General features: G+C 52.6%; 1 protein-coding gene and 1 pseudogene across 1 annotated transcript; one reads left to right on the top strand and one right to left on the bottom strand.

The window, feature by feature from the left end:
* Positions 1–1,286: 1,286 nt before the first annotated feature.
* Positions 1,287–7,047, bottom strand: LOC147412890 (olfactory receptor 14A16-like; annotated as a pseudogene).
* Positions 7,048–11,911: 4,864 nt separating this feature from the next.
* Positions 11,912–12,835, top strand: LOC147412889 (olfactory receptor 14C36-like). Its single transcript, XM_086480923.1, has one exon. The coding sequence runs from the start codon at positions 11,912–11,914 to the stop codon at positions 12,833–12,835; it is 924 nt and encodes a 307-aa protein (XP_086337049.1).
* Positions 12,836–18,063: the final 5,228 nt, after the last annotated feature.

Below are 18,063 nucleotides of genomic sequence, written 5' to 3'. Positions count from 1 at the left end.
CCTCGCTACCCCTGCAGAGGGATGGGGGAGGGAATCGGAAGGGTAAAAGTAGGAAAACTCGTGGGTTGAGATAAAGGTGGTTTAATAGGTAAAGCAAAAGCAGCGCACCCAAGCCAAGCAAAAGAAGGAATTCAGGCCCTGCTTCCCACCAGCAGGCAGGTGCTCAGCCATCCCCAGGAAAGCAGGGCTCCATCGTGCATGACGGTCACTTGGGAAGACAAACGACATCACTCCGAATGTCCCCCTCTTCCTTCTTCTTCCCCCGGGTTTTATTGCTGAGCATGACATCCCATGGTATGGAATATCCCTTTGGTCAGGTGGGGTCAGCTGTCCCGGCTCTTTCCCCTCCCAACCCCTTGTGCATCCTCAGCCTACTCGCTGGTGGGGTGGGGTGAGGAGCAGAAAAGGTCTTGACTCTGTGCAAGCACTGCTCAGCAATAAAGAGATCATCCCTGTGTTATCAACACTGTTTCCAGCACAAATCCAAAACACAGCTCCCTACCAGCTATGATGAGGACAATTAACCCTATCCCAGCCCAAACCAGCACAGGCAGCTTCCCCAGGGTGTCCAGTGAGCCCAGGCACAGACAAGACCCTGCTCTGCTGGTCCTTCAGGTCTCTCCCAGGAGGGCCGGCTGTGCGAGGACACTGCTGGTTTCCCCACACCCTGCACACTCACACTCTTCCTCTGTTCACCGGCGTTGTCATCTGTGGGACAGTTTCTTGGGCATGTTCTTGAGAGCAACTTTGGAGGAAGACCTAAGCTTTCAGGCAGTGCCCTGAGGAGATCCCCTTTCCTGATGGAACCGCTCTTACGGAGGGCAGCTCTGTCAGAGAAGTGCCCATTGCCTGTCCCTGCCTGCGGTCACAGGACTACCACGTAGGAGGACTGTGATCAAGCTGCCAGAGCAATCGGGCCTTACAACAACCCAAGGGCTCAGAGGGAGAGAGTGGAAGTGGAAAGAGAAGAGCTCTGGAAGTGCTCCTGGCAGTGCAGCCATGCTGGGAACTCTCTTCCCCTCCACCTCTGCACACAGGAATTCTCCCAGCAGCTCCAAAACAGAGCAAGGATCTCAGGAAAAATGTCTCCGCAGGACATCTTGGTTGTGTGTTTTGTTTAAACACACAAGGAGCACAGCTCCTCCTCTACACATCCTCTCCGTCTGGAAAGAAAAGCAGACAGTGAATTAGAAGGGGGGTACAACATCATGACTGGTAAAAAACCACCATCAACACCAGAAAATACAGATGAGAGGTTGGGCCTCTACAGAGGTACATGACAACTGCTATGCAGAGGAAGATGGGCAGTTTCCTGCTTTCAAATAACAGCCAGTCATGATTTTCAACACAGCATCCCTGAGCTCCTGGTTCCTCATGCTGTAGATGAGGGGGTTCACTGCTGGAGGCACCACCGAGTAAAGCACTGCAAGCAACAGATCCAGGAACGGGGAGGAGATGGAGGGGGGCTTCAGGTGGGCAAACATGCCAGTGCTGACAAACAGGGAGACCACGGCCAGATGAGGGAGGCAGGTGGAAAAGGCTTTGTGGCGTCCCTGCTCCGAGGGGATCCTCAGCACGGCCCTGAAGATCTGCACATAGGACACCACAATGAACACAAAACAAACAAAGCCTAAACAGACACTGACCACAACCACCCCAGCCTCCCTGAGGTAGGTGTCTGAGCAGGAGAGCTTGAGGATCTGGGGGATTTCACAGAAGAACTGGTCCACAGCATTGCCCTGGCAGAGGGGCAGTGAAAATGTATTGGCCGTGTGCAGCACAGCATAGGGAAAAGCAGTGCCCCAGGCAGCTGCTGCCATGTGGACACAAGCTCTGCTGCCCAGGAGGGTCCCGTAGTGCAGGGGTTTGCAGATGGCAACGTAGCGGTCATAGGCCATGACTGTGAGAAGAAAATACTCTGCCCCAAGGAAGAAGGCAAACAGAAAGAGCTGGGCAACACACCCCGTGTAGGAGATGGCCCTGGTGTTCCAGAGGGCATTGGCCATGGCTTTGGGGAGAGTGGTGGAGAGGGAGCCCAGGTCAAGGAGGGCGAGGTTGAGGAGGAAGAAGTACATGGGGGTGTGGAGGTGGGGGTCACAGGCTATGGCGGTGATGATGAGTCCGTTGCCCAGGAGGGCAGCCAGGTAGATGCCCAGGAAGAGCCCGAAGGTCAAGAGCTGCGGCTCCCGTGTGTCTGCAAATGCCATGAGGAGGAACTGGGTGATGGAGCTGCCGTTGGACATTTGCTGCTCTCAGGTGTGGGGGACTGTTCTAGGAGGGAAACAAGTTAGGGGAGACTTTCCAAAACATGAAAGCCAGTTCCCATACCCCCTCTCCCATCTACACACACACACAGACAGTTTTCTAGAAGCTCTTCCTTCAGCTCTGTGGCTGGAGCTCTCGTTGGTGTCTCATGAGGAGCAGGACCTGTGCCTGCTGGCAGCCAAGGAGTCAACCCTGCTCTGCAGCAGGCGGTTCACGGGAACAGAGGGGGCAGAGACCAGTCCTGGGGTTCGACTTCGTCAGCTGAAACCACTCCTAATGCAAAAGGGCTGGTCAGCACCTGCACTCCCCATGCCAAGGAACCAGGAGGGCAGAAGGCAGTCGGAGAGGTTTGGGGAGGTGTTACAGCTCTCCCATTTCCCCTGGCAGTTTTCCTGGATCTCAGAAACCCTCAGCACTCCTGCTGCACTGGAAGGGAACGGCAGAGCCCTGTGAGGCAGGAGGATTGCCTGTGCTTAGTGCAGAGGGAGGGGAGCTGGTCTGTCCCTCCGCCTTGTGCCCAGCTGCCCTGGGCTTGCACCTTTCTCAGGTGCAGGAGGATCACAATCCCGTGTTACCCTGAAAAGCAACTCGACCCTTCTGAGAGCAGAGGGATCCAGTGCACACCACTCAATGTCCCACCCTTTCTCAAGGTCCCAGCACCCCACTTCTATCCAAGGACACTCTTGCCTCATTTCACCAACTCAACAGTATTTCCACGCTTGTGAGACCTTTCCGTTCTCCACATGGCATTCAGATATAACAGAGGTTCTACGGGACAGGTTTGCATCCTGGAGGGCAGCTCAAAGCAGGCAAGGACACCTCAAGGAGACAGCCAAGTGCCCTAGAGACGGCATCTCAAAAAGGAAGAGTCAGCTCCTACTCTGGCTCCACGGACTGCATGGACCAGCCCCTAGGAGGTGACAGGACAGCTGGGACACTCGTTCCCACGGACACACCTGCATGGGAGCACACCCAAGATCAGTGTGTGACTCTGTAGATGAAGCTCCCATCCCCAGAGAGACTGACAGCAAGAACAAGAGGACAACGCAAATAAGAGAGAGAAGGGAAAATGCAGGGAGGGTCCAGCTGAGAGAGGCCAGGGCAGAGGCAGCCGCGCACTCAGGGCAGCGTCCCCCTGCCCCAGCTGGGCACGCCACCTCCCAGACCCCAACATGGCCGGGCAGCTGCTCTCAGCCCCTGTGCTCTGCAGAGGGCCCTGGGCACGGGGCTGGAGAGCTGCAGCACGGCTCTGCTGGAGCTCTGGCTGCAGAGGAGCTGCTTCATGGCTTGGACCCCCGGAGCCCTGAGGGCAGAGGCTTTGGTGGGTGGGAGGGGAGGCAAGGGGGCTGGCTAAGAGGAAGGGCTCTGCATGGGAGGGGAGGATCAGGAGGTTTCTGAATTCTCCCTCCCACAACATTCCTGGTTTTAGTTTCCTCTCATTCCCAGATCATATCCCTGCTGCCTGGAGCGTTTTCTTCTGGGAGGTGTTTCCCTGTGCCATGCCTTTTCCCTGTGAGTGCTCACAGACCCCATCCCAACCGCTGTGCACTCACCTTGGCCCTACAGACACTGCTTGCAGGTCACTGGCTGGATGTATGATCCTGTTTGCAGGTGGAAAAGGGCAGGTCAGACCAAAACTGCTGCATCCAGCAAAGGTGATGCTGGTGCTGTCCGTAGGCAGAGGAGTGGCTGGAGGCACTTTCGGAGGCTGCTGTCAGACCTACTGGGGACTCTCACTTACAGCTCAGCAGGCTGAGTGACTTGTTCAAGCACGAGAGCTCCTTTGCCTTTTCTCCCCCCAAATCCCCAACAGTAAGAAACTGAGAACACAGACTCAGGAGAGCCCCTTACCTTTGTAGTGATCCCTGCCTTGCCCTTGAAAAGTGCCCTCAGAAATGTCCTGAGGTGATGAGGAACTGTGAGGAGATCTGAGCCACACAACACCCTTGTGAAACCAGAAGGACCCTCTCCTGCCACCACCTGCTGCTTCCACCCACAGCTTCTCCCTGCGCTGCTGTTGGGAGCTCCCTGGGCAGGCTGAGTGCTGACCCTGGCAGGAGACAAAGTCCCTGGAATGGCACAGAGTCTGCTGGGATGCAGGGACCCTGCTCAGAACGAGAGCCCTGGGCACCCCTGGCTGCACACCCGGCTTCACACTCTGCAGCCAACATGCCCTGTCCCTCTGACAGTGCAGCAGGGAAGCTGCAGGCTGTGGGGTGGGCCAGCTTCAGGAGATCGTTCCAGGCGCTTGCACCGTCCTTCAGCCACAGACTTACCATGTCAAGGGCTCTGAAGATTTTTCTCCAAAGGAGCTCTCCTCTCTCCTCCCACCCCACACTGCCTTTAACCTCTCTCTGCCTGGCTCCTCTCCCCTCCCTGCCTGCAGGCAGCACCCCCAGCCCTGCTCCTGGGCAGAGCTGTCTCTCTGCAGCGCTGCCCGCTTGCCAGCAGCTCCCTCCACCCCAGGAGCCCAGCCCAGCTCAGCAGCAGGGGAGCAGCCCAAGGCAGCCCTTTCTCTGCCCCCTCTGGGCTCCCTCCAGCTGTCCCTGGGGCTCCAGGGGAACCTGCTCTCAAACAGGCTGAAGTCATCCTGAGGTTTTTCTTTCTCAGCTGGAGAGAGAAAAGATTTCAGAGACAAAGTTACATCTAAAAATCACCTTTTTTTGTCTTATTATCAGACAGGACACGGAGGCAGTGACAGGCAGGGACCTCCATTACCCCTGCTGAGGGAAGAGATTCAGCTGAATCAATGGAGACATCTCACCTTGCATTTCTATTCCTGGCATTTGAAGGACACTCAGCTCCCTCCCATGCCTGCCACAGACCCACAGGAGGTGGGATTCCTCTGGAGTCTCTTCAGCTCTGCATAAAATAAGCACCTGCATTTGAGAAGTCATTTCTCAGCTCCCCCTGGGAATTCCTGGAGGTGAAAGGCAGGAGGGAGGTGTTCAGATGCAAACCCCTGGCCACCTCTGAGTTGCCAGAGGAGATGCAAGAGGCACACAGGTACCTGCAGACTCTGATGGAGAAATTCATAGAGACAGGGCAACATCTCAGGGATCATATATGAGTGTGGTGGAAATTCCTTTGGCCCAGGGAAATGACAGCCCTATAAAGGCCAAAATAATCTTTTCCTGCTCATCACACTCATGGCCAGTTATAGAGGTGATCCTACGGACTATTTCGGTTGTCTGTCATAGGGACAGCGAGGTCTCTCTCTTTTCACTAGCTGGATTTACTAGATCACCAGTGACTACAATGGCATTTGTCCCATGTTCATCCCCATGAACATGATGAAGTTAACAGCTGTATGTGTCATTTTAGGGTGGAGAAAGGAAAGAGTTGCCTTTTCTCCCGGTTGGCCCTTAACAGGAGGAGGTTATTCGAGTTGCCTGCGTGGATCGTGTGGATGGGTGAATGTGACCACAATTCAGAAAGGAGATGATTTTATGTGCCCAGCAAATCAGAACAGTAAGATTCTAAATATTACCCTAAGTGGTAATTGTTCAAGCTGGAGGCCAGCTCCTACCAACAGGAGCGTAACTGAAAGGCAGGGGAGGGTCTTTATTTCATGTCCAAGGCTAGACGAGACAAATGTCCCAATTCTTAGTGAAGGAGCCATCTCTTGCTGTAATATAATGGCCATATCAACCGATTTAATACAATGTCAATCAAGAAACGAATCACTTAATGCTTCTCGGTCCCACACCTGGCCTAAAAGGGAGTTAGAGACGCTATTTTGTATGAATGTTACTGCTATTAAAAACAGGAGTTGGTGGGGAGATACGCTTACCATGCTCAATCCTAGACGCAAAGTTAATAAGGATCAGCTAGTTAGAATCCCACCTACCTGTGCGGAAATGGCACCAAACCAGCAGAAACCTGTGTTATACTTCAACATTTCTCTCCCAGCTACCCCTCCCTGTAGGATAAAGCACACCTCGTAGGAGACATTATTCGGAGGAGCTGGGACCGTTATGGGGATTCTAAATGCTGTGGATTTGGAAACTCTGCAAAATAGAGTTGGAAGAGCAGAGTTTGATATTTCTCAATCTGAACGACTTCAGGCAGAATAGTTACCAACCACTTTTAAATCGTAGATCCGGTCCCTAAATTATGATCACAGGTTCTTACATTTATTTGAGGTGAGCATTCTGAACCAATTGGAAACCTCCAAAACCCGAACTCAATTCGTGGGCTGGATGGTTTGTACTTTACAGACTATTTGGGGAATTACTCAAAAGGACCAGGTACAGGCAGGCTTAATGAGGAATAGTGAATTCCGGTGGAGACAATGATTGAAACAGTGGATCAGTCCGCAGCATTGGGTGAAGTCTTATCTGACAGTGTGCAAGGAAATAATGCATTTTAACGTCCCTCAGAAAGATCTCCTGTGCAGGTTTTTGAGATTACCAAATCTGTTCTGTGGGTCTGGGAAGAACGAATATTGGTAACCTGAAATGAAATGTAAATACATAGGGACAGATAATCGAACATATGATTTGGACCAATGTCAAGATACCTTAAATGGGAAAGGATGTGGCCAACAGTCTCAGCTTTATGAGCCCTGCCTACAGGAAAAGTCTATCAATAACTGCAAATGGACAGTATTATCCCCTGAAGTATTTGAAATGTCGGTGGAAGTCAATGCAAGGTATGTTTGCTTTGTAACAAATAACAGAGCAGTAGTAGAGAAATCTGGTCTAGATACTGCATTTGTAGGGTGCCTGAGAAATCTCACTCATTTAAACTGGCATGGGCAAATGTGTACCTTACGCCCATACCGAGCAGCAAACTAGTATGTCTTGGCGTTCTGAAGGCTTGAACCTAAGTCATACGTGCCTCTCTTCAGAAAAATCAAATAAGGTTTTAAAGGAATCCGTGGAATTAGAGGAACATTGGAGAAGAAGAAAGAAGACCCTGACTGAGGCCATGGTAGAGACAATGATCACCAAGGACAAATTAGTAAAATGATAAAGCCAGAGAGTAAGTGATACAGCTCATAATTAGTGGGACATCGTCTCAGGTTATTCACCTTCTGCCCAGAAAATTTTGGATTTTATGATGCACCCCATCCTGATTCTGATCACAGTAGTGACGCTAATGACCTTCTTTAGAATCATAGAACAGTTTTGGTAGGAAGAGACCTTCAAGATCATCGAGTCCAACCTTTGTCCTAGCTCTGCCAACAGCACTAACCCACATCCCTAAGTACAACATCTACCCATCTCTTCAACACCTCCAGGGATGGTGACTCCACCCCCTCCCTGGGCTGGCTGTTCCAATGCCTGACAACCCTTTCAGTAAATAAATTCTTCCTAATCTCCAGCCTGAACCTCCCCTGGTGCAGCTTAAGGCCATTTCCCCTTGTTCCATCACTTGTTACTAGGCAGAACAGACCGACCCCTGCCTCGCTACCAATTTAATTGTTATATGTGGTGTAAGCTTAGAACTCTTACTCGCAGAATATGGGCCTTAGCCAAAGTAATGAAGTATGAGAATTTAGAAGATCTGTAAAAGAGTTTGCAGAGATTAAATAAAAGGGGTTGAATGATAGGGCTAAGATTTCCTTGTATTTACCATGTTAAGCCTGGCTGTTTTAAACTACGTAGTGTAGCCTTTGAGAAACATTTGATCTTATACCCTCTGTCTGTAGTTTACACTGTTTGTTAGAGAATAATATTTTTACAAGTTAAGATATGGGGAACTTGGTCATGTGTTTGTGTCAAGGAAAAACAGTTTGTGTGGCCTTTGGTGTCTGGAAGACACAGACATATCGACGTGTGTAAATAACAAGAACTTGGAAAAACACCCAAGTACGGTACGAGACCAGGAGACACAAAAATACGTTCAAAGGACAACTTAAGCATGTGCACCGGTTGGGGTTAAAGAAGGACAACGTGAGGAAGACTACAGAAGACCACCAGAGGGAGAAGAGTCCTCTACCATAATTAATTGTGCAGGTTCCAAAAAATTAGCTTATAGTAATGAGTTCCAGGAAAATCCTGATTATTCTAATTAGTTCTGAGAGATGTAACGAATAGGCACGAGTTAAACTGTGCTTAAGCTGCTTTGTGAGACCGCTTGTGGCAGAGCGATCTCCAGTACTGACCAGTGCTGCAACAAAGAACGCTGCTTCATGATGCCTTTTGTTACTGAGCGGTCATCTCGGAATGCTCACCTGGCTGCAGCTGTCCTCCCACCTCGGTGAGGAGCGTTAGAAAGCAGGGGGGTTTGGAAGCTCCGAATTTGGTTTCAGCATAACGATTCGTTCCCATAGATAAGCAATGGCAACAGCCCGGCTTCTTTGCAGAAGGAAAAGCAGCCCTGCAGTTCCTTAAGCCCCAGGGCTCTGCATCAAGCACCAACGCAGCAGCAGATCCAACCAAAACCAAAAATAGCACAAGACGTTTTTCACATCCATCAGCAATTACTTCTAAAAAAAGATTTCAGTTCACTCTTCTAAAACCTGAAGCCACCTAAAGGACGTGGCCTCAAGAGGTCAGGCAGACATGACACAGCTCTACCTGCTGCATCTCCTCCCCCAGACACCGAGCAGCAGCTGAAGCCCTCTCCAGCCTGTCCCACCCAGCGCCCCAGGAAAGGGCTGTCAGGCCTCTTCGCAAGGCTCTGCAAAGACACTGGCCTCCAGGACCCCCGTGCTTTCCCCCAGCCTCTCCCAATGGTATCGAACAGCTATAAAAATTAATTGTATGTATAAAAATCAATTGTATATATTCTGTTAAGATACCCTGTAGAGTCCCAAGCTACGTAGACCAGAGGTGTTCATTAACCGATGGTCTGTTCATGGTTAAGGGCAAAGATAATATGTTCTTCTTTAGGGATGTCTGCTAGGTGGGATTTATTACTCTAACTTTTTGTTAACAGTCTTTGAATCGTGACCAAAGGAGAGTTTGAGCCAAAGGCTTTGACTCAAGGACATTGGAGGGTCGCACATTTGAGTCTGGGGTCTGCGGGTGGTCGCAGCACAGCCCGTTGACTCAATTCAAGAACCTACTGCGCACAACTGGATGAAGGGAGTGAGATGATAGTGAGTTACAGGAATTAACATGTTTATGTATGAGAACCTGTTTATTATGTATTATGTATCCAGTATAACCAGTAACTGGAACACTTCTTGCTAACCTCGTCGGATCCTGGGGATGGCAGGACCTCCAGCCGGCACCGAGGGATTCTCGGGGAGAACCACCGATCCCCAGACCGCACTGCTCAAGCAAGTTCCCCAGGAGAAGTTAAAGGCGTTGTGTCATTATTGGGTTGGGGGACTGGTAACTGCCTGTCCGTAAGGCGTGGTGGAAACCGCACAGACCCTGAACTGGTGGTGCTGCTCTGCAGAGCAAATGGGCTGTGGTGGCCAGTGCCATGCTGGGGAGGCTGAGAGGCAGACCCAGCTCAGGTTGGCCACTGTCCCCTCCACCCCAGCACGCGTAAGTTGCCCCAGCAGCTCCAGAGAAGGTCTTGGAGAAAGGAACTCAAACAAGTTGATACAGGGTCTTTTATTTGGTTTCAACACACAGAGAGCACAGCTCCTTATTTACACAAGTCTGTGGGGCACACAAGGCAGGCAGACACTGACATAGAAATACGATGAAGAATGACAGCATTTTGTGGACAGCATTAATACAACCAAGAAGAGCAAAAACTTCCTGCCCCAGGAAGAACCCTGAGGAATGGCTGAGGGACAGGGTCTGCCTTGCAGGGGCTGGGGAGTCAGTGCTTGGTCTTTTAACTGGACAAAACATACCAAGGGTTACTCAGCATCAGAGCCACCTTCACCTTGCCTTTGCCTACCTGTCCTCACTGAATCCAGGTTTCTCCTTTAACAAGCCCCTAGGGAGGCCTTGTCAGTAACAACCCTCCGTGCAAACCATGAGTGCTCCAAGAAACTTTGGAGTTTGCATCTGAATTTGACTCATCGACAGCTTTCTCAACTTCCCCCCAGAGTCTGAGTTTCAAGGACTTGGCACCAAAGTCACAAGAGAGATCATTATAAAGATCTTGTGCTGCTGCTCTGGTGCTGAGCTGAGCTGGGCTCCTGGGACAGAGAGAGCTCCTAGCAAGCAGGCAGAGCTGCAGGGAGACAGCTCTGCCCAGCAGCAGCTGCTCTGCAAAGCACAGCAGGGCTGAGGGGGCTGCCTGTGGGCACCAAGGAGAAAGGAGCGGGGCAGAGAGAGGTTAAAGGCAGGGGAGAGGGGGAGGATGGCTGAGAGCTCACTGGAGGAGAACTCTTCCCAGCCTCTGACACAGTAAGTCTCTGGGTGCAGGGTGATGTGTCGGTGGCTCCTTGCAGGATCTCCTGAATGTGTCCAACCTCTGGGATCTGTCTGTGATGCAGAAGAGGAAGCCGGGCTGCAGAGCAGGGCTTCCCTAGTGCAGTGTGAGAGGGACAGGGCATAACGGCTGCCTTCTGGTGGGGATGGCTTGAGGGTGAGAAGATGGGATGTGAATCCAAGGGTGCCCAGGGCTGTCCTTCCAAGCAGTGCCTCTTCAACCCAGGGTCTGTTTCCTGGGGCAAGGACTCTGCCACCAGCCAGCATCAGCACTCAGCCTGCCCAGGGAGATGGTCACGGAGCTGTGGGGAGAAGCTGTGGGTGGAAGGTGACATCCCCAGCAAAGGTGCATCTCTCCTGACACATAACTTCTTCCTTCTGCAGAGAGAAAGGACTGAGAGCAACCTGCCTGGGATGTCATCAGTGTGGATGTGCTGTGCTCTGCTCTGTAAGGAGAAGGCTTTCCTGAGTGCCAGCTGTCTTTCTCTCCTGTTCCCCATTTGCAGAAGGATCAGAGTTTTACTCAGCATCTTTTCTCCAATTCCTGCTGCTCCTGTTCTTGCTTGTGGAATGTTTGTGTTGTGGGGGTTGGGGGTGAGGAGGCTGTTTCAGTTGCATTTTGGGACACCGACCATGGGGGGCTGTGGGCAATGCAGTGTTTGGGACTTGGAAACAAGTTGAGTCTCCCTTCAGGAGACACTAGGCGCTGTCTTTTGGGCGATGGAACATGTCCCTGGGGTGAAGAGTTTGAAATGCCCTTCCCCCATGCTGGGGGGACTTCACCAGGGGAAGATGGGAACCTAGTGATAGCCCCATTCTCCCCCATGGGCACGATGCTGTTATCATGTCTGGAGAGAGCCTGCAGATGGAAAATGGGGGGGGGGGGAGAAATGTTCTGTGTCGGCCGTGAGTGATTCCAACGCAGACTTAGGTTTTCATTACAGCAGAGTTGGAAGGGCTGGGTCCCTCCCTGGGCTCTTCCCTCTCAGACACAGCTGGTCTGGGTGCTGACTCCATCGCACTGCAAGAAATAGGGACAATTGTCACACGGTCACTGAGGGAAATACCTCTCCCTGAACTGAAAGCACCCATTGCCAGGAACACCTACCGAATGCACGGGCTGTTTGACACCACTGCAATAGCACAGGTCTGACTTCTCTGGAGTCAATGGGCAGAGCCCTTGCTTATCAGTCCTGACCTCACAGACAGGAACTGACAGAAGGTCTCCCTAAAGAAAGAGAAAAAATTGTTGGGGATATCTCTGAGAAATGGAGTAAGACCGGCTCAGAGAAATCCGTCCTGACCTGTCAGTGTCTTCTGCTCTTTCGACAGTCTCCCATCCCTACAGTGAAATAATGTCCAATGCCAGCACCATCAACCATTTCCTCCTTCTGGCATTCTCAGACACCCGGGAGCTGCAGCTCTTGACCTTCGGGCTCTTTCTGGGCATCTACCTGGCTGCCCTCCTGGGCAACGGACTCATCATCACCGCTGTAGCCTGCGACCACCGCTTGCACACCCCCATGTACTTCTTCCTCCTCAACCTCTCCCTCCTTGACCTGGGCTCCCTCTCCACCACTCTCCCCAAAGCCATGGCCAATGCCCTCTGGAACACCAGGGCCATCTCCTACATGGGATGTGTTGCCCAGGACTTTCTATTTCTCTTTTTTATAGCAGCAGAGTATTTTCTTCTCACCATCATGGCCTACGACCGCTACGTTGCCATCTGCAAACCCCTGCACTACGGGACCCTCCTGGGCAGCAGAGCTTGTGTCCACATGGCAGCAGCTGCCTGGGGCACTGCTTTTCCCTATGCTCTGCTGCACACGGCCAATACATTTTCACTGCCCCTCTGCCAGGGCAATGCTGTGGACCAGTTCTTCTGTGAACTACCCCAAATCTTCAAGCTCTCCTGCTCAGACACCTTCCTCAGGGAATTTCGACTTCTTGTATTCGGTGCATTTGTCTTTTTTGGGTGTTTTGTGTTCATTGTGGTGTCCTACGTGCAGATCTTCAGGGCCGTGCTGAGGATCCCCTCGGAGCAGGGACGCCACAAAGCCTTTTCCACCTGCCTCCCTCACCTGGCCGTGGTCTCCCTGTTCCTCAGCACTGCCGTGTTTGCCTACCTGAAGCCCCCCTCCATCTCCTCCCCATCCTTGAACCTGGTGATGGCAGTTCTGTACTCGGTGGTGCCTCCAGCAGTCAACCCCCTCATCTACAGCATGAGGAACCAGGAGCTCAGGGATGCTGTGTCGAAAATCATGACTGGCTGTTATTAGAAAGCAGGAAACTGCCCACCTTCCTCTGCATAGCAGTTGTCATGTACCTCTGTAGAGGCCCAACCTGTCATCTGTATTTTCTGGTGTTGATGGTGGCGTTTTACCAGTCATGATGTTGTACCCCCCTTCTAATTCACTGTCTGCTTTTCTTTCCAGACGGAGAGGATGTGTAGAGGAGGAGCTGTGCTCCTTGTGTGTTTAAAGAAAACACACAATCAAGATGTCCTGCGGAGACATTTTTCCTGAGATCCTTGCTCCGTTTTGGAGCTGCAGGGAGAATTCCTGTGTGCAGAGGTGGAGGGGAAGAGAGTTCCCAGCATGGCAGCACTGCCAGGAGCACTTGGTCTTCCAGAGCTCTTCTCTTTCCACTTCCACTCTCTCCCTCTGAGCCCTTGGGTTGCTGTAAGGCCCGATTGCTCTGGCAGCTTGGTCACAGTCCTGCTGCGTGGTAGTCCTGTGACTGCAGGCAGGGACAGGCAATGGGCACTTCTCTGACAGAGCTGCCCTCCGTAAGAGCGGTTCCATCAGGAAAGGGGATCTCCTCAGGGCACTGCCTGAAAGCTTAGGTCTTCCTCCAAAGTTGCTCTCAAGAACATGCCCAAGAAACTGTCCCACAGATGACAATGCCGGTGAACAGAGAAAGAGTGTGAGTGTGCAGGGTGTGGGGTGTGGGGAAAACAGCAGTGTCCTCACACAGCCGGGCCTCCTGGGAGAGACCTGAAGGACCAGCAGAGCAGGGTCTTGTCTGTGCCTGGGCTCACTGGACACCCTGGGGAAGCTGCCTGTGCTGGTTTGGGCTAGGATAGGGTTAATTGTCCTCATCATAGCTGGTAGGGAGCTGTGTTTTGGATTTGTGCTGGAAACAGTGTTGATAACACAGGGATGTTCTCTTTATTGCTGAGCAGTGCTTGCACAAAGTCAAGGCCTTTTCTGCTCCTCACCCCACCCCACCAGCGAGTAGGCTGGGGGTGCACAAGGGGTTGGGAGGGGAAAGAGCCAGGACAGCTGACCCCACCTGACCAAAGGGATATTCCATACCATGGGATGTCATGCTCGGCAATAAAACCCGGGGGAAGAAGAAGGAAGAGGGGGACATTCGGAGTGATGTCGTTTGTCTTCCCAAGTGACCGTCATGCACGATGGAGCCCTGCTTTCCTGGGGATGGCTGAGCACCTGCCTGCTGGTGGGAAGCAGGGCCTGAATTCCTTCTTTTGCTTGGCTCGGGTGCGCTGCTTTTGCTTTACCTATTAAACCACCTTTATCTCAACCCACGAGTTTTCTTACTTTTACCCTTCCGATTCCCTCCCCCATCCCTCTGCAGGGGTAGCGAGGGAGGGAACAGCTGTGTGGTGCTCAGCTGCCGGCCTGGGTTAAACCTCGTGCCCTGGCGCAATCGTCATGGAGGAGCCCCATCACAATCACCATTTCCAGCACTGCCCTCTCACCCCAGCTCAGAGAGGTTCTTGTCCCGGCACAGAGGGACACTGAATGACCAGGTCAGACGTCCATGTTCTCATTGTTCAGATGAGATGTAAGAATGCACATCACATCCATGAGGAGAGGTGAGCTGGAAGGAGCACAAACGCCATCAGCTGTTCCTGGGGATGCCATGAAGGGCAGTGGGACAGACAGTGTCTCAGGGTCACTTCACATTGATGGTAACGTCCCCTGGGAAACCACCGGAATGCAGCACTGGGGTGGGCTTCCTTGAACCCAAACGTCCCTGCGTCCATTTCTCTTGCCGTGGGGCATCTCAGATGAGTACAGGGCAACGGGACACACTGCAGGGTTGAGGTGCCTGCCAGGCTCTGGGAATGGCAGCAGGAGGCCAGAGAGGCACGACAACTCCTGCCCTGCACTGCCTGTGTGTGTGCGAGGGAAGGACTCGTGTCTCTGAGCAGCCCTGCGGGTAAGATGAGTGCACGAGACCAGCTCAGATGTGCTGAGGGAGCTGGGCGATGCTACTGCTAAGCTACTCTCCATCATCTTCGGCAGATCATGGCAAACAGGAGAGGAGCCTGAGGACTGGAGGAAAGCCAATGTCACTGCAGTCTTCAAAAAGGGCAAGAAGGAGGATGTGGGGAACTACAGAGCAGTCAGCCTCCCCTCCATCCCTGGAAAGGTGATGGAACAGTTGATTCTGGGTGTCACCTCTAAACAGGGGGAGGAAAAGAGGATTGTCAGGAGTAGTCAGCATGGATTCACCAAGGGGAAATCATGCCTGACCCACCTGAGAGCCTTCTGTGACAGCATGACTGGCTGGGTGGAGGAGGGGAAAGCAGTGGATGTTGGTGACCTCGACTTCAGGAAGGCTTTTGTCACTGTCTCCCACCACATCCTCACAGGGAAGCTTAGGAAGTGTGGGCTAGATGAGTGGAGAGTGAGGTGGAAGGACAACTGGCTGAAGGAGAGAGCTCAGAGGGGTGTGCTCAGTGGTGCTGAGTCCAGCTGGAGGCCTGTGACTGGTGGTGTTCCCCAGGGGTCAGTACTGGGTCCCATCCTGTGTATCATATTCATAAGTAACCCGGATGAAGGAACAGAGTGCACCCTTAGCCAGTTTGGTGATGATACTAAACTGGGAGGAGGGGCTGAGACGCCAGAAGGCTGTGCTGCCACCCAGCAAGTCCTGGACAGGCTGGAGAGCTGGGAGGGGGGGGGACCTCATGAGGTTCAACAAGGGCAAGTGTAGGGTCCTGCACCTGGGGAGGAATAACCCCCTGCACCAGTCCAGGCTGGGGGTAGACCCACTGGAGAGCAGCTCTGCGGAGAAGGACCTGGGAGCTCTGGTAGACAACAAGTGGGCCATGAGCCATCGATGTGTGCTTGTGGCCAAGAAGGCCAGAGGTATCGTGGGGTGTATCACGAAGAGTGTGGCAAGGAGTTCGAGGGAGGTTATTCTCCTGCTCTACACTGCCCTGGTGAAGCCACATCTGGAGTGCTGTGTCCAGTTGTGGGCCCTCCAGTTCAAGAGGGACAGGGAACTGCAGGAGAAAGTCCAATGGATGTTACTAAGATGATGAGGGGGCCGGAGCATCTCCCCTATGAGGAAAGGCTGACAGACCTGGGTCTCTTTAGCCTGGAGAAGACTGAGAAGGGACCTTACCATCACTTATGAATGTCTAAAGGGTGGATGTCAAGGGGACGGGGCCAGGCTCTTTTCAGAGGTGCTCAGTGACAGGACAAGGGGCAACGGGCACAAACTGGAGCACAGGAAGTTCCACCTCACCATGAGGAAAAACTTCTCTACAGTAAGAGTGACAGAGCATTGGAACAGGGAGTCTCCTTCCCTGGAGATACTCAAAACCCACCTGGACGCAATCCTCCACGACCTGCTTTAGGCAAACCGGCTTTAACGGTGGGGTTGGAGTACGTGATCATCAGAGATCCCTTCCAACCCCCACCGTTCTCTGATTCTGTGATTCTTTCTGCAGTAGCTGATAGGTCAGCCCTTGACTCCTGGCTGGGATACGTGATTTTAGGCTCACTTCTGCCAGTGTCTCTGACAGGCCAGCAAAAGCACATTGATGGTGAGAATCCCCTTCCCTAAGAACCTGGTAGAGCCCTTCAGGAAGAGGGCATGGATAGGGGTTGTCACAGCTCTTCTGCTGTGGAGGGCAGCTTTGGTTGAAGTGTGGGTGAAGGTGGTAGGGTAGAAAACCGTGAGGGAGGTGAGCAAGAGAAACTGTAGTGGTGCTGAGTAGAGAGGAAGGATCACCTCCACCAACCTTCTGGCAGTGCTCTTCCTACTGCTGCCCAGGATGCTCTTGGCCACCTTCGCTGCAAAGGTGCTAAAACTGGGAAAGGACAAGGTTTTGGGGAGCCCTCACAGCCTTCCCAGATCTTCTTGGATATCAGCAAGAAAATGCAGTGAGGCTCTACTCTGTTGTGCATGATGGGAGGATGAGGGCCAACAGGCATCACCTGAAAGAAGGGAGGAAATACTCTGCTCACCAAGACAGTCAAGCACTGCAGCAGATCTCCCAGAGAGCTGATGTTGTGTCTGTCCTTGGTGCTTTTCAAGCCCCAAATGAATGAAGCCCTGAGTGACCTGCTCTGACCCCAGAGGTAACCCTGCTCTGAGCAGCAGGTTGGCCTAGAGACCTCCTGAGGTCCCTTCCAGCAGGAATGATTCTGTGTTTCCATCCAACACAGATCTTGCCTTCCTGAGGCAGGGAAATCATGCAGGTGCCTGCTGACCATTGACCTCAAACAGAAAGTTTGGTCAGATGACCTGTGGCTTTCTTGTCCCACTCCAGGCATTGTTGCAGAGATGCAGGGCTGCCTGGCAGGTACCCCCAAACAGCCCTCATCAGCTCCACGACATCACCTTTTCTTTTCTTTTTCCCTCACTTCCTGGTCACAATTTCTTCCCTTTGACCATCCTTGTACCCTCCCATGCAAACTGCCCATCTCTGCTTATCCTTTCCTCCCTGCTCCTACTCTGCCTTGCTTTGTACTTACCTTTGGTGTTTCGGAGCTGGACACCGTGGGAATGTGTCCCTTGGTCAGCACTATCACTGAACAAGTGCCTTCTGTTATGATCTGTAGTGCCCTGCAATTCCTCATGCTGTTGTCTTGTCAGAGGCACCACAGGTCAGGGTGAGCCATCTGCGGGTGCAGATGAAGAGCTGGTCCAATGGTGCTTCACTGCTGGGGGACCTTGGAAATCTCTGGGATTTGGCGCTAGAAACCCCAGGAAGCTTTGTGAGGAGAAGTGGTGAGTCCTTTATGGAGACAGAGTGAAACCATAGCTGAGGGCAGGCTGGGAGCTGAGCAGCTCAGGAGTGACCCTGAGGAGAAGGGCCTGGGCACTACGAGGGATGCCAGAGGAGCCGGTGGTACACGCTCACCGTGTGGAAGGCCAGCTGCAGATGGGGCTCAGAGACGGGGCTGCATTAGGGGGCGCGTGGCCACCCAGACAAGGCACCTGTAATCCCCCTCGACTCGGCACTGGTGTGGCTGCATCTGGATGACTAGACTCTGGCTTTGGGGCTGCCTTGCCTGGAGGAATGGGGAGGAAACGAAGGACTGCTGAGGAGATCTGCCAGGCTGGAGTTTGGAGCCTGTACGTGGAGGATGAAAGTTCTGGGCTTCTTTAGCTTACTGAAGTGGAGGCTCAGGGCACAAGAGCAGCGCGCACCTGCTTGAAGGGTGGTTTCAGATCTGATGGAGATTTTCTTGGTAGTGGGAAGAGAAGGAAAGCTCCACAAAGTCCAGCTTGGAAGGTT

Source organism: Leptosomus discolor, unplaced genomic scaffold, assembly GCF_034619465.1.
Source record: "Leptosomus discolor isolate bLepDis1 unplaced genomic scaffold, bLepDis1.hap2 HAP2_SCAFFOLD_35, whole genome shotgun sequence".
NCBI classification, from domain to species: domain Eukaryota; kingdom Metazoa; phylum Chordata; class Aves; order Leptosomiformes; family Leptosomidae; genus Leptosomus; species Leptosomus discolor.
This window is presented reverse-complemented; position numbering and strand designations above follow the sequence as displayed.

Bases quoted from the DNA above. Each gene is read 5' to 3' on its own strand.
- LOC147412889 (XM_086480923.1), top strand. From the start codon at position 11,912: ATGTCCAATGCCAGCACCATCAACCATTTCCTCCTTCTGGCATTCTCA.